The sequence below is a fragment of the Talaromyces atroroseus genome (assembly GCF_001907595.1).
Source record: "Talaromyces atroroseus strain IBT 11181 chromosome Unknown scaffold_14, whole genome shotgun sequence".
In the NCBI taxonomy this organism is placed as follows: Eukaryota; Fungi; Ascomycota; class Eurotiomycetes; order Eurotiales; family Trichocomaceae; genus Talaromyces; species Talaromyces atroroseus.
The window spans coordinates 204,675-220,258 of record NW_017971446.1 but is presented as its reverse complement, the minus strand read 5'-3'; the positions used below and the strand labels follow the sequence as shown (position 1 = coordinate 220,258).

Genomic DNA, 15,584 nt, shown 5'->3' with positions numbered 1-15,584 from the left:
GGGATTCGACCATGTCTAACTCCAATCGACTTGAGATCGAAATCGAACTGGTGTTACTGAGTCTGAGTTTATCTACATCTACATCGCACACCTTGGGGTGACAAAGACAGTACATATCCACGACTTGGAAAGACATGTCACGAATATGTGATGGTCGTCATTGGTGGGGGAGGGTTTTTTCTCTTTCCCCTTTTGTCCTTTTTTGATGTCCTCTAATCAGGTACTACCCTCGTTGCATGAATGGGCGATGTCAGGAGCAACTACAACAATGTCAAAGACCGATTCGAAATATGAATATCATCCTATCCTCCCTAGTAAATCCATATAGCTCCAGCCTGCCATCTTTGTATAAATAAGTACCTAAGCTAATGTATCAATATCATGTATCCCGGGTATAAGTGTATGAATCTGACAACGTCGACACAAAACGGCAAAAGGCAAAAAGGCCCCCCCAAAAAAAGAAAAAATCATTATCATAAATCATCAGTGCATATAGATAGAAAGTATCATTGCTTCCCCTCAATGACCGCCCTCAAGCACTCCTTGGCCTTCAGTTCCGCTTTCTCAGCAGATCTAGCATGACCAAAATGCCACCAGCACCACGACCACCACCAGTAGTATCCGGGCGAGACGACATGCGCACCACAAAACCGCTCATCGTCCGCGAATATGGGGCCGTCGAGCCTGCGCACTCGACAAATAGCGACTGCCGACTCGAGCAGACCCAGGCCCAGGCCGTGATTTCGATGAGACTTTTTCACTGTCCATGCGCGAATCACGCCCGTCAAACGGCCGGTCGTGGAGCTATTGCTGTGTCGATGGCGGAGGGCGCGCATGCCGTTGGCACTCGGGGCACCGGAGGTGAGTGCGTTGGTGCGAGCGGTGCGGAGGACCAGGGCAGCGACTATTTCTTCGTGGTCTCTGGTTATTAGGAGTTCGTCCTCGGAGGTTCCTGAGTTGTGATGGCTGTGGTGTTTGGAGCTGCCTGCAGGTCCATGCGAGTTTGGGTGGTGATTATTGCGCTGCTGCTGCTGCTGCTGCTGCTGAACGAGTCCCTCTCGCAGCCAAGCTGTATCTTCGACGGCTGATGCCATGGTCAGGTAGTGTCTGGTTGTGCGGTATGCAACTATAACTGCAGCTGCTGTCAGACCGGCAGTGGCGAGCAGACATGCCACGGCCCCCTTTTTCTTCTGCTCCTGGCCATGCAACGCACAGCGCACGAACAACGTAAGCAGAGAAAAGGCAGCCGCAAGGACTGCCGGATGGAGTAGAATACTACGTATGGCGTTCACACGCTGCTCGCGGATGCTATCAGCAACGAGTCTGAGGGCAGCCCGACGGTCACCGTCCGTCGAGGCATGGTAGGTCCAGGTAGCCGGCAGGGGGAAGGACTGCTGAGTAGTCGAGGTGGTCGATGTGTCTGTTGGAGACGGGGGATCCTCGAGATCATCCGCAAAGCCCGCGGAAGAAGAGGCGTCGTTTGAGTAGTCTTCGCTGGCTGATGGCGGCTGGCGAGAAGACGAAGACGCACTGAGGTCTTCAAAGGAGATCTGCAGATTGGTGCGCAGAGAGGACAGGAAGGCTATGCATGGCTGTATTAGCATGATGCTTTGCAGCGTAGATGGGCAATGAATATAAAGAAACATACCTCGCGGGATGGTCGAGAGATGATGATGCATGCTGAGAGTTTTGCGGTGCAGCCGATCTGCGGGCCCGCCTTCACTGCACGCAGTATAGTGTGCAGCCGGCGTCGTCAGCTCTCCACCGTGTGCTATGAGTATGAGCATGCTATATACTCTATACTCTATACTCTACGCTCTATATCCCATCTCAGAGAGAGGGATATGGCGGGGCGGGCGTGGATTGGACTGCCTTGCGTGCTTATCACGTCTGCGCCGCCAAGCTGATAAGGTGAATATACTCCAGATGGAACATGCAAGGATCTATGCGCTGAGCACTAGCCACTCGATACTAAATACACTCGATGCATACATACGAGAGAGGGAAGACAGAAAAGAAAATAATAAGAATAAATATTCAACAGCAGACTCCTTATGCTGGCGCACAAACAGAAGCATAACACAACCCCGTGCCGACATAAAAATAAAAGACGAGAATTATACACTTATGCCTGTCTTTTATGCCTCAACCATCAACTGCTCGCCCTCGTCCAGCAACGTCGTCACTCGCGACACATCTGAGATCATCGCGCGCCCGTGTCCGACCAGCAGCAATTTCTCTGCATTGGCCGGCAGCCCCAAGTACGTCGGCGGCTCGCGCTCTGGCAGCCGCCCAACCCACGCCGTAAAGTCGCGCATGCTGGTGCTGCCCGGCAGCGCCAGGCACTCGTCGTTTTCTACGCCGGACACAAGCTTGTGATCTTCCTCAAATGCCGCCGGCGTCAGGAGATTCTCCACGAGCTTCTGCAGCTGCTCGAAATCCCCGCTGTCGTCCACCTTGCCGCCGTATGTTTCCGTGATGAGCGTGCGAATCATATCCCATGGCAGCTTCTGAGGGGCAACATTAGACCGTCCCTGAGCGACCGAATCAATCCACGAGTCGATAATAAACGCGGAGCATTCGTACTGCACTGGTTAGTTTTGACCAGGGTCCATAGAATAGAAGAGAAAGAAAGGAGGGGGTGGGAGGCGAAAGGGGTACATACATCACTGTCATTGAATTCCCAGAATCCTTTCCAACCAAGATTAGGCGCGTAGCGAAGACGCTCCTGGACCACAGCATGCAAGAACGAAAGCAACAGATAGACCCGGGCCTTTTCCACCGGAGCCGTCGTAGCACGTAGCGAAAGAGAAGAGAGCGAATCCTTCATGTTGGCGCGCACTCCTGCCGGCTGCTCAAACATGAGAACGCGAGATGCACGGAGCAAGTTGACTGGAATCTTGGGGCTGGTCTCCATTGACAAGAAAAGCCGGAAATCCCGATGCGGCTTCAGAGAGTCAAGCCGTTTCTCCAAGCTCTGAAGCCAGGACGGTGCGAGATGCACGTTCTTGACTAGAACCCAGGTGCCTGCCGAAGCTGCATGCCCAATAGCCTTGTCCGCGCTTTCCAGGCCCTCGTTCGATCCCATCGCAATATTCGCGCAAGTAGCATTCATCCGCTCGACCAAACCATCGACTTTGTAGCTCGCATCGAATCCGGGACTGGAGCTCAGCGCCACCGGCGTGATTGCTGTCACTTGTTCAACGACATCCTTGAGATCGCTGTTATCTTCGTACATCTCGCGACCAAAGACTGCGGCGACGAACCGCTCTGCAACGGGGACGAACCGGTCCAGCCGGCAGAGCTTGACAAGCAGAAGCGATCGAAGTTGCTGGTCGAGTGCCCCTGTACTCTCATCCCATACCGTAGGGACAAAGTTCTCGGCAAGTTCCTCGGTGAAGAAAGAAGTCCAAGCTGCTTGTGTGATGTTGGGCACGTAAGATTTGAACAAAGACATGTTGCAAATGCGGCTGATGGTCTGTTCGCGTAGCTCCGTAGTAGTCGACAAGTCTAGACCCTCCACGCTTTCATCAAGAATGGTATCAATGATGCTCCTGTCCATCGTGTAGGGAGTAGCCTGGGCAAGCAGCATAGCCAGGGTTATGCGATCCTTTTGTAGAAGCCCGAGAGAAGTGCGCTGATACGCCGTGATAAAGAGGTCTCGAAGAATTATCTGCACCCTTGCGGCATAGTCTTTCTCATTGGCCAGTCTCTTGTTTCCATGAAGAATCGAGTTGAAAATCTTGACAAAGTACTGCAATGAAAATTGGTAGAAATGGTTGATATGATGCAGCTGTTCCAGTACCGCAAAGACAGCACTGCACGACCGAGCAATGATATTATATTGCAGCGTGATATTGTCGACCTCCGTCATCACTCCTTCTGTCTCTGACATCTTCTTGGTAATCTCCGCAGCCTCCTTCTTGAGGGTTTCTAATGTCTCAATGACGTTGTCATCATCCAAAATATTGCCCCTAGACTCGTTGAGTGCCTGCAACAGACGTTTCTCTAATTGCCGGAGATGGATCTTGAACTCTCCTTGTAACTTGATAAGATTCGTGCGTCGCTCATCAACGTCGGGACGCTCCACTTTCAACACTTCATTGAGAGACTGGGTCTGCAAGCTGCTCTGAGTGACCGTAAAGTTAACAAATGTCGTGCGACTGCAAATATCGGGTGGGAAAGTAGCAGACGGATCACGCGTAGACAAGAAGAGCCTGAACGAAGGTGAAAAGTCGATCTCTTGTTTACCCAACTGGATCAGGACACGTCCTCCAGTTTTCTGGTATTCCTTGTTGAGGACATGGTTGAGAATGGGGTCCAGATGCTCTGCGTCTTGGATGAGTATCGGGTTGCCAAAACGCAGAGCACTCTCGAGCTGCTTGACAAAAGAATCATCCAGGAAACTAGTGACCGTAAGCTTCCTCTCCTTGCTCTCCTTCTGTAAGAACTCCGTAATGCGGCCTGACGGATCAATGATCAAAGGATAGCGATTGAAGCGTTTCAATATAATTGCATTCTCAGTGCACAGATCATCAACAGGAAGAGAATTGCTTTGCCATGCCAGACGTTCATCCGCATTCGATAGGTATTCCGTAACCGGGTTGTGAGGCTTGAATGTGATTCCAGACTGCCCTAACTGATTGACCCAGTCTTCTACCATCGCCTTACGAAACTGTTGATCATACAGACCTGCATAGGCAAGGAATGCAGCAGCGATGAGAACGTCACCAACTAGTGTGTTGATTTGCGTTTCAAACGATTTGCTTCCTTCTTCCCATCGTTCTCGCTCAGAAGCCAAGCTGTCTAGCAGCCGGACACTGCGGTCAACTTTGAACTGCACCCGGCCCATTTCAGTCTTAATAGCCTGCGTTTCACTGATGAGAGCGGCGTATTCTGTTTTGTATGTGGCAATACTGCTTTCAAGACTCTGGATAGTATTCTCAATGGCCTGTGCTTCCGCCTTGGTTTGGAGTGCTTGTTCCTCCAGTTGATCCACCTCTTCACGAAGAGGTCCCACACGGTCTAAGATCTCGGAATAATTCACTTGTGCTTCAACCCACTGTACAAGTGGGCCGCATGCTTTACTGGCATGATTGACTCGCTCATACGTGAAGTCATCCTTGGACAGGAATTCATTCTTCATTTTCACCCGGTGGTTGCGAGTCATTTGACGCTCGTTATCGTAGTTGACGATGCTCGCAATAAAATCATCTCGACGGATGATACCTTGGATTGTCTTCCAGCTGTCGACCTTGTGACCAAGCAACGTGCAGACCGCCTCCATGGTCAGACGCACGCTTGCTGGGGGGTTACCCATAGAACGCACTTCAGTAAGATGCTGACGCTTGATGTTGCTGACACTCTTTTGGGCTTCGAGAACTGCGGGCTCTGCTCTCGCCAGGTCATTCAGAACAACATCCTTCCGCATAGCCACTTCCTGCTCTTGCTTCTCTAGAGCAGCCTGGATTTCAAGTGATGCAGTCTTTCTCTGCTCAGCCTCCCGCTGATCCGCAACCATACGCTGCAACTTCTCGTTGGCTTCGGCATCCTTTTTCTCCAACTGTGTTTTCTTCTCTGCAAGGCTGACACGAAGATCACGGACCTTATCGACTGTATCCCTAAGTTTCTCGAGACCTACGTTCAAGTGACGTTGCTGTTCCTCGAGATCCTCTCGCTTCTCATTAAAAAGTTTCACGTATTGAGCAACAAAGTCGAGGTAATGTCTGGGAGTGAGGAACGTTGTTCTACCCTGTTGTTTTTGCAGACGCTGATTGAATTTCTGCAGTGAATAGTGGATGTAGACCATCGAATTGACAACAGTTTCGCGGTGAGAGGCAGGAAGATTGAGGTCGCGATAAGCCACTGGAATGCTGTCTGGCGCCGTAAAGTTGGGCTTGTCGAGGTCCACAGAGTGTGTGAGCTCGGTGCCGACTTGGAAGAGAGCCTGATCAGACCAATCGCCCATCCAATTAAGTACGCAACGATTGAACAGCGCAGGACTTGTTGCGGCCTTGGATGATAACCCATCTTCAGGCGGATTCATCGTAAATACAACATGAAGATTCTTCACTATTTGTTGGGTGAACCATTTGTAAAGTTCCTCTTGAGAGTCAAGAAGTAGACCTTGTCGTTGTGCGCCTTCCTTGCAAGCGGTCATCAAGGATGCAAACTCGTCACCTTCAAAGAGACCCGGAACTTCAGCATTGGCCAGCAGGGTGTTCATTCGTTCTAAGAATCCAGAGTCAAGCACGTTAGACTCGTCCATAATGAAACAGATTTTTTCGCCTTTGCATCCTGCTCGTCGAAGGACATTTCTTAAATCCTCGTCGAAATCATCCGATGAGTACTTCCCGTGAACCTTGATTTGGAAGATGTTCAGACCATTCATCCACGCAACGAATCTTGATAACGTCGTCTTTCCACTTCCACTGACACCGATGAGAATCAGATGGCCTTGAGGCTGTCGGAAGACACGGTCGATACGCAATGCATGTTCCAAAACGTCATTGAAAAGAACCAACGGAACGTCAACTTCTTCTTCACAGAATGTCTTCAAGCGAGCCTTGACGAATTCCCTTAGCTGTTCTTGTTCAACTGGTACGTAGTTCTTTGAGAGCCAGTTGGAGAAAAGTATAGGTCCCTTCAATGCTTGTTCTTCGTCAATAGTTGGGAAATGCTCCAGGGCAATCCGCCGCACGGAATCTGCTGTCCATTTTCGCTCCTCTTCGGCTACGAGACGATCTTGGAAGAGCCGGAGAGCTTCGTGGGCCCAAATTCGGACCAGACCTTCGACAGAGAGATTCTCGAGAGGCTTGATAGCTTCGTAAACACCACGTACCCACCTCGTGAGTTCACGTGGTGAGTACACGTAGTGTGGCTGTATCTTTGGTGTGAATGTTGCTTGAGACTCTAAATAGAATTGCACCATTGCTTTGGTCAAAGCATCCGCATAGCCGCGCAACGTTGGGATAATCTTTAAAACGGCCGAGTTGAAGGTGCCATAGATTTGTGTCAGAGAGAGCTCGCCGGGGTAATCAACCATCATCAAGGGGGCGTGGCGCAAGAAACGTTCTCCCATTGGCGTACGTCCAGCATCGGTAGGCGGGTTACAAGCTCCAACAAATTGAATGCGATCCAAAGTAACCCATGTCTTGTCAGAAGTCCGCCAGAAACCGTTTTGTTCCACAAGCTGTCTTAAAAATGAAATTGCGCGCTGAGTACCGTATCGATCCGGAGCAGGCAAGTTGATCTCGTCGCAGAAAATAACGAGCCACCGTCCGATCTGGTTCGGTGACATCACCACACCGTTCAAAGTCTTGCGGTATTCACAGTATTGTTCGAAAGTCTTAATCAGAAGATCCGGAGTGGTTGCACTGGAGAAATTGAGACCAACAACCTCCATGTTTGGCAGTTTTCTCAAGGCAGAAAACAGCGTCATAGTCTTACCGGATCCAGGAGGACCGCAGAGCAGAAGAGGTTTGTGCTCAGCAAGCCATGAGTATAGCACATCTTCGTGACGTACGGTATCCAGCGTTGGAATAATTACATCTGTTTGAGTGATGGAATGGGTATTGATCTCGACTGAGGGCACCTGTGACTGCCAAGTAATCCATTCCACTTTGGGCAAGGACACATCGTAGTCAATAAGAGAGGACGACTCGCTGAGTAACGGGCAATCAATGGTAGTAGACGCGGCAAGATATTCTCCGAAGCGCTTGCGGTCGTTGAGAGGACAGTCACCAGTCAGCGACCATACGAGCGCAAGGAGCAACTTCTTGGAAATATATGATTCGACTTGTTCAGGCTCTAGAGGGAAGTCGATATGCTGAATATTGTACTCGAGCACGTTACGACAAGTTTTGTTCAAGAGGCTGAAAAGAGTGTTCAATCCGCGAATGCTTGTATAGTCCATGATATGATTATACTTCCGGGCTTCTTCAAGGGCCTTGTAGATGAGATCATCGCCTTGCATGAATTGCTTGAGGAAGTCCGAAACCATGTCCTGAACAGCTTGAGTCTTAGCAGATGCTTGTCCTGCAGGAACAGAGTCGTCGTCCAAGTCTTCGAAAATCTTAGTCTTCAATGAATCGACATAGTTCGTGATCATCATCTCCGGTGTTACAGTATCGTCGCTGAACCAGACCATACCGCATCGACTAACTGTAGCAAGTGTAGCATATTTGAGAGTTTCAACCTCAAACATGATGCGGACGTTTGGTGGTAAGTTGAGACGCTCACCGTTGGGCAAAGTGAGGAGCTTGTTATCGTCCAAGACACTGTTCAAATTCTCAACCCACTCAGGGTCAACGTCACCGTCAAAGACAATCCAATGACGTTTCGAGTCCTCGCCACGTAAATTGTCCACAACCTTTCTCAGTATTCCGGTAAACAAGCCATCTGTCCATTCTCGGGTCGTGCTATCGAGATTACCGTATAAGGCCTCCTTCGACATGACCTTGGAATCAATGACATGGCAAATCCCATCAATGCCCTCTACACGCTGCAAGGCTTGAAGCAACACTTTCCATGAAGCAGATTTACCAGCACCAGATCGTCCCACCATCATCACACCGTGATGAATGGTTTGAATCTGATACAATTGCAGTGTCTTTGTGATCCATGTATCGCTAGCGACGAAATGGTTTTCATTCGCAATATCACGGATTGCCTGAGTAAGTTTCTCATAGTTGGCAGGCACATATTCAACTCCAGGGAAGTCCTCCGTCTGGATTTCCAGCATGGTCTCCACATCTTCACGGATCAATTTAGGGGCAATTGTTTCGCGCAGACTTTGCACAATAATTTGAGGCTCAATGATCGCGTCAGGGCCCAAGTCTCCATCGGAATTTGCCAGTCGTGCACGTTTCAAACCACCAGAGCTAACAAGGACACTCTTCAAGGCTCGAAGACCAAAGTCATAGTGGGCCTGTTTCGTCAGTTTACTTGCGCAATGGTCGAAGAAAGGAACGGTCTGCTTAGAAAGAGGCTTCGCTTGCTTGAAACCTTGAGAGAAAAGCATCACTTCGGCAATGAGTTCTTTGTCGGGTTTGGACATTGCCACACTTCTGAACAACTTCTTCAAGTTATCAGGTAGGTTCGAGCGACCGGCATAACCAGGGTTCATCGTGATGAAGATACCAGTATTCTGGTTAACATGCAGCCGTCTGCCGATTAGTTCAATTTGGGCCTTGTCGTCCTCTGTGCCCTTGCGCAATCCAATCTGAATGTTTTGTATCTGCTGGGAAACGGCAGAAAGAATACGTTCCTCGAGACGATTGAATTCATCAAAACAACCCCAAGCACCAACCTGACAAATACCCAAGAAAATTCGCCCCATGGCTTGAAAGTCAAAAGTATCATCACAGCAGAAGACCAAAGTAAAACGACCAAGTTGTAAGCCCAGAGCTTTGACGGACTCGGTCTTACCCGTACCAGCGGGTCCGTAAGGAGATCCTCCTAGTCGTTGACAAAGGGCCTGAGTTAAAGTAAGAAAACAACGGTCCGTTAGAGGAGTTCGTACAAGCCGTTCGGGGACGCCCAGGTATTCGAAGCCATAGTCCAACTTAGCATTAGCCATGTGTACATATAGGCGCTGAAGGAAGTCGCCTTCGTTCTTGTACACGTAACGCATCTGCAGAAGCCAAAGATAATGCGTGGGTGTCGTTGCGTTGAACTTCATGAGCTTGGCAATAACGTCGCGTTGATGAACGAACTCAGTGATCATGTGCTCACATTTCTTTCTCGTGATGCCATCAAGCTCTCCCAGAACAGTCGCAGCGAGTAATTCCAGTATGCGAACTTCGGCATCAAAAAGAGTTGAGAGATTTCCTCCGCCGTTTTCTAAGGATTTGTGTACAGCATTTGTCCATACAACCTGACTAGCAAGCACGACGATCTGTGCGGGATAGTTGGCTAGATAGTCGTTAAAAGCAGTTTGATCAACCTCATTTGTATCGTAGATAGTCTCAAATTGCTCAACTGCCTCGGCTAGTAACTCAGCTAATGTCAATTTCATGTTATTATCCAAGGCGGAAAGCCAATCGTTGATTCGCGGTGTCTTGATGAGATTGACCTCGCGCTTCAGCCTGACTTCTTCGCCCTCTTTGGATGTGAAGCCAACAATATTATTATCATCATCCATCAAAAGTCCAGAAAGACCAGCGAACATCTTCTTGAAGTGCTTGGCGACTCGAAGTGTGTCATTGCTGTTACCGATGATTTCTAGAAGATCTTCATCACCCACAAAGTAGAACCGAGGGAAGGACACACGCTCGCGCTCAAGATATTCACCAAGAGCTTTCTGGATCTTATTGAGAAGTTCTGCAAGCCTCTCCAAAGATTTCTGGACCCCGTTTATTGCGAGTACATCGAGGACGAACGGCGACTTGTAGACCTTTTTCATAACGGCGAAGAATTCGGAATTAATGTTTTGGAAACGCGCCGATTCCAAGGGCAAAAGGTGTTTGATATCTGCATTTCCAGTGAAGACACCTTCAAGGTATACCCACTGACGTTGAACATCTATCCACACATCGAACAAAACGTGAACTCTGTTCAATTTGTCCTCCCAAGTCGAAGCTTCCTCCTCGAATTCTTTGTAGTAAGGGGAGTGTCTCATGGCTTGCAGAGAGTTGAGATTTTCACTACACTTTGCAAAAAGGTCATCAAAACCTCGAATCAAACGACACTTGTTTTGGTAGTTGACTAGATCAAGAGAATAGTTTTGCCAGGTCTCGCGAACCATTTTCAAAAACTCCTCCAAAGCCATTTCACCCTGGGCCTGGGCGATGATATTTCGGATCACAGTTTCACTAGCAGCGGGTTTCAGATCCCAAACATCTCCAAGTGTCAGAGTGACCTGTGAGAAACGCTGCCCAGGTCTAAGAGCCTTAAAGATCTTTTGCCAGTGTCTCTCTTTTATAGCTTCTGATTTCAGGTCAGAGAGCAACGGGTTAATTTTCAACAACTGGCGGAGAACATTCTGAATGTGTTCAAATGCAGCATATTGGCGCATACGACTTGGCATTTCCTTGGTCATTTTGATGAGATTATCAATTGATTGCCGAAGTTTCCTGGGTTGAACACTAGTCCAGAGCATATCACGAAGGTCGTTCAAACTCTTCCAAATTGTCGATAAAGCCGCCCAAACTGACATGAAATCCTGGACTTCTTCCAGAATTGGGGGTAATGACGACTCTGCACTAGAAGGTAGGTCCAAGGCTTCTTTGGCCTTCGAAACCATCTCAAATTCGGATTGAAGGCCTTCCAAGCGGGATTGGTAGGAACTAAGGGTGCGAGAGGCCTCTTCTGGAGGGATTGTGCCGGAGACGGGTTTCTCATCGTTCCATTGGATGATTATTTCCTTGATCTTATCACTAATGACCTTATCTTCGGCAGTAATTTTGGCTCGTAGCGCGTCGGTTTGATCCTGGACAATCTTGCTCTTTCTAGTGAGAAGTTCGTTTAGAGCAGCCCACTCGCCATCGACGTTCTCCACATGAAGCCAGTCTGTTGGGAATTGATATCGTTGTCGAGCCAAGGTGGTTTGGCCTTGTCTGAACAGGTCCACTTGCGGCTCCCATATTCTGGCCTTGCGCTTGCATTGTTGAACAATTGTGATAAAGGATACGGCGTGTGCAGTTGATGACGCTTCCAAGGTTTGCCCTTCGAGGTCTCTACGTGCAGTGGCTATCTCAGAATGAACTTCCCTCATATGGCCACCCAGCTTAGAACCAAACTTCTGTAAAATCTCATGTTGCCACTGGTCATACTTGGCATTGACTCTGGTCTGTACCTGTTCATAGTCGATTGTAATATTACCAAATGAACGGCTAACCTCGGATGTATCAAAAGTGGCGCGGTTTTTGCGAATTTCTTGTAGTAGTTGAAGCCACTGAGCTAAATCGTCACCCAAAATATCGTACACTTGATCGGCCTGCAGGTCCCATAGAGACTGAAACTGGAGCCACTTGTCCACATAGCCCGAAATTTCCGAGAGTCTGGATTCAATTGCTCCGTAAACTTCTGCCAACTCTTCAATGCAGTATTGTGGCAAGTTCACAAATGACGTCTCAGATAATGTGGTTTTCACAACATCTATGGAAATTTGATATCGGGATGACTTGATCTTCTCCAGATTGCAGATGACTCCAAGCCACTGGCCGAAGTGAGAGAGCCAGCTGGCCCGAGCATACTGTAATGGCGGATCAAGGTGCAAGACTTGGTTCCGCATGGAGACCTCATGAACAAGTTGAGGGAACTCGATGTGATAAATCGCAGTTTCGGAAGTATCGTTCACTTTCTTTTCATTGGTTATCTGGGCAGATAGTCGTTTGGCATATTGGGCATCTTTCGATTGCTGGAATGACACAATCCAGGTTCGTATAGCCCGGTGCAGTCGTTCACGCAGTATAGATTCGATTTTCAAGTTCAGATTTGACACCCAGTATCCAAGGTTGACATAATTCTCGAGATTCAACTTATCCACGGACATTTGGATTGAATCCAGTCGCTGGCGAAAAATTGCCGCATCATATGGACAAGTTTTAAGCTCTAGTATAGCTTTTTGTATGCTATCATTAATGGAAGCCAGAGTCGCAGTCTTTGATTGAAGCACCGAAGCGGATGCAGCGAATTCGCGAACAAATTGGACGTGCTTACTTTCCCCTCTTCCACTAATGGAGGGATCAAGAGTGCCATTGGACAATGTTGATTGTTTGACATGGAGCTCGTAAGAGTGAACGAAGGACTCCCATCGTAGAGGAACGCCTTTTGTGATCATAGCTTGCGCGTCGTTCTGGTAGCCGCTTAATAAGATTGCAACCTCTGTCATTGATGTGATAGTACGGGTTGTTTGTAGCAATGTGCGGACTGTCTCCATCAAACTGATGGCGTAGGGATATACGCGCTTAGCTTCCTTGGATATACTGCTAACTGCATGAGGAACCTGGAAGTTGAGCCAAATCAGATTCCTCACTTCCTTGAAAAGGGCAATGATCTGTGCATCAAAATTGACTGTCAGCTCCAGTGAGTTACCGGCAGCTCTATTGCGAATGATGTTGAACAAGCGACCTGAAATAGTAATATGCCGCCGTTGAACATCATGGAGCCACGACTCGAAGACCGGTCTTGTGTCGAGCTTCTTCCGGAACAGATTTCCTTCGGCTTGAAGCTTCTGGCCCTCGGAGTGCAAATGCCAGTCTTCACCGAGCACGTCTTCAACTTTTCGCATGTAGCCATCAAGTTGGCGTTCAATCTGACGAGCCCAGACAATGGCGCCGGAGACAGGAGGCAAGTCTCGCAACTGAGCCATGGCGTGTGCTTCGGAGTGGCCATACTGTTGCTTGAAACGTTCATGTAGGGAATTGATGTCTCGTTTCACGTTATCGATGAGTGTAGTTTGGTATTCGCCGATGGCGCCTCGAATTTTAGGCCGTACTAGGAGGGCGTTAAACTTGGAAAAAACACGGAACATCTCATTAGCATTCTTGGCGGTTGCGAGACGGTCTCTCAGGCGAGCGATAATCGAATTTTCCACACGCGATGTACGCTCGTTGTACGTGATTTCAGCCTGAACCCAGGACTGGGTGCCTTCTTCGGAGACATCAAGAACGTCCACATCTTTCAGAGCTGCGTATGCTTGAGTAACTTCCTCCACAGCATCCACATCGCCAATCTCTTCCACGATAATCGCGCCATCTACGCCATTTGCATTAACAGACGATTTTGGGCCAAGCACATTAACGATTGTTCGTTGCAATTGTTCATGGTTGACACGGAATGTATTGATGTACTTGAGGCGTTCCTGTATCTTCAGATGACGGGGCGAAATCTTAATTGGAATGAACTTCTCGTTTCGACGTCGAGAAGCTTCACGACCAACATTGGTGAAATCCTTCACGTTTTCGTCCCACGTCCGCCAAATTGCACTGCAGGTCTTCATCAATGAGCGAAATTCTCGGTAGTCAAGGTGCATGATAGTTCGACCGTGTAGTAAAGCATGAATCTGAGAGTCCAAGTCGCCCGAAATTGCTTCCACTAGTGCTAATGCCCTCTTAATCGGATACGGTGAAATTTTGAGCTTTCTATTCAAGTGATTGAAAATCAAGCCAAGCGATTCTTGCACTTTTTGCAGCGTTGTTGCGGACAACAATTCATCCAGAGGAAAGTCCCGCATCAACTGGTTGTATTTCTGCACCGTATCCATTGCTTCACGAAGCCCAGTATCTGCTACAAAGCTCAATGTTGCCTGGTAACGCTTTGCATGGCGTAGAATATCCATCGTGAGTTGCACTCCGTCCCCGCGAAGCTGCTTTTCAATTCCCTCCAATGCGGTTTCCATGGACAGCCAAAAATTAATCTCTTGGTTTGCCGAGCCACTGTCGGCGTCTCGAGACATTTTTGTAATGGTTTGGATTGACTTGATCCAACCGTTCACATTGTTTTGGATGCTGTTGAGAACGGTACTGCTCTCGAGGGCCGCGGGTGGGATTAGTTCAACAGACGGTTTGATCCCACGGGTCTCTGCGTCGTCCAAGGCAGCCTGAACAATTTCATGAAGAGGTAGATTTAGAGTTGGAATCTCCACATTTTGCTGAAGATGAAGGAACGCAAGGTCCAACTCTGCGATGCGTTTTTTGGCTCCCGGAACACCAGTCTTCGCTTCTGTTTCTGTCCTCTGCTTAATACCACTGGCAGCTTCCTGACCACGTGTGTAGGCTTCGAAGTATGGTGCGAGTGTGTGGTGCACTAGAGAGTGCAGAATCTCAAATGCGGAGATTGAAGCGCCCTGCTGTGCTTGTGCATTACTGAGGGTAGATAGACCAGGGAAATTTGTGACCTGAATCTGAGTGGCGATAGGTAGAGTAGCATCGATAGGCCCCGAGCGCTTGATAAAGGCTACTGAAGCAACAGTCGTCGACAAAAAGGAGACCTCGGAGGCGAGGGTGTACGTATACCGGTTCTCTGCCACTAAACACAGTTAGAAAAGGTGGGTTGTTGTTCATAAATATAACGTAGAGGCTTGGGGCATTACCATCATCACTCTCTGTTCCATTTGGGGTTTCGGCACTGAAAATGTCTTGCTGGACATACAGCGCCACCTGCGACTCCGAAGCGAATCGCGTACATTTCTGCACGGTCTCTGAATATTTCGCTTGCGAAAGCAGACTCCCTATCGCCTCAAGATCTCTCTTTGTGGCCCCCAGTGTTACCTGGAGAACATCTGTGAGATACTGAACGACCACGTTCGGATCCGCCGCGGACACCTGAGCCGTAGCTGCGAGGCCATTTGTAACCCCTGGAGTAGCAGCAACCTCCATCGTTCAAGAACCTCCAAAATCAATAACGTATAAATCCCATCGACGTCACAGTATGCTTGGGTGTGTTTTGGAATGACGACGATGCGAGTGGTGGTATCGAGCAGGAGAATCGAGAAGTCAAGGAAAGAATATGTCGATAGTGAAAATAATATTATGATTAGGATTGACTTGGAGAGAATGCGATCTCTCACGACGCGGCAGCTGGGCAGACAAAAGGGAGAGGAATCAATGATAGAAACGCGAAACGCAGGACGAGGGAAA

General features: G+C 48.7%; 2 protein-coding genes across 2 annotated transcripts; both read right to left on the bottom strand.

Moving 5' to 3' along the window:
* Window positions 1-506: 506 nt before the first annotated feature.
* Window positions 507-1,679, bottom strand: UA08_08425 (hypothetical protein; the record flags this gene model as incomplete). Its single annotated transcript, XM_020263535.1, has 2 exons — window positions 507-1,582; window positions 1,649-1,679. The coding sequence occupies 2 exons, from the start codon at window positions 1,677-1,679 to the stop codon at window positions 507-509; spliced, it is 1,107 nt and encodes a 368-aa protein (XP_020116333.1).
* A 459-nt stretch (window positions 1,680-2,138) lies between these two features.
* UA08_08424 (Dynein heavy chain, cytoplasmic) lies at window positions 2,139-15,323 on the bottom strand (the record flags this gene model as incomplete). The annotated part of the gene is made up of 3 exons (XM_020263534.1): window positions 2,139-2,585; window positions 2,666-14,973; window positions 15,038-15,323. The coding sequence occupies 3 exons, from the start codon at window positions 15,321-15,323 to the stop codon at window positions 2,139-2,141; spliced, it is 13,041 nt and encodes a 4,346-aa protein (XP_020116334.1).
* Window positions 15,324-15,584: the final 261 nt, after the last annotated feature.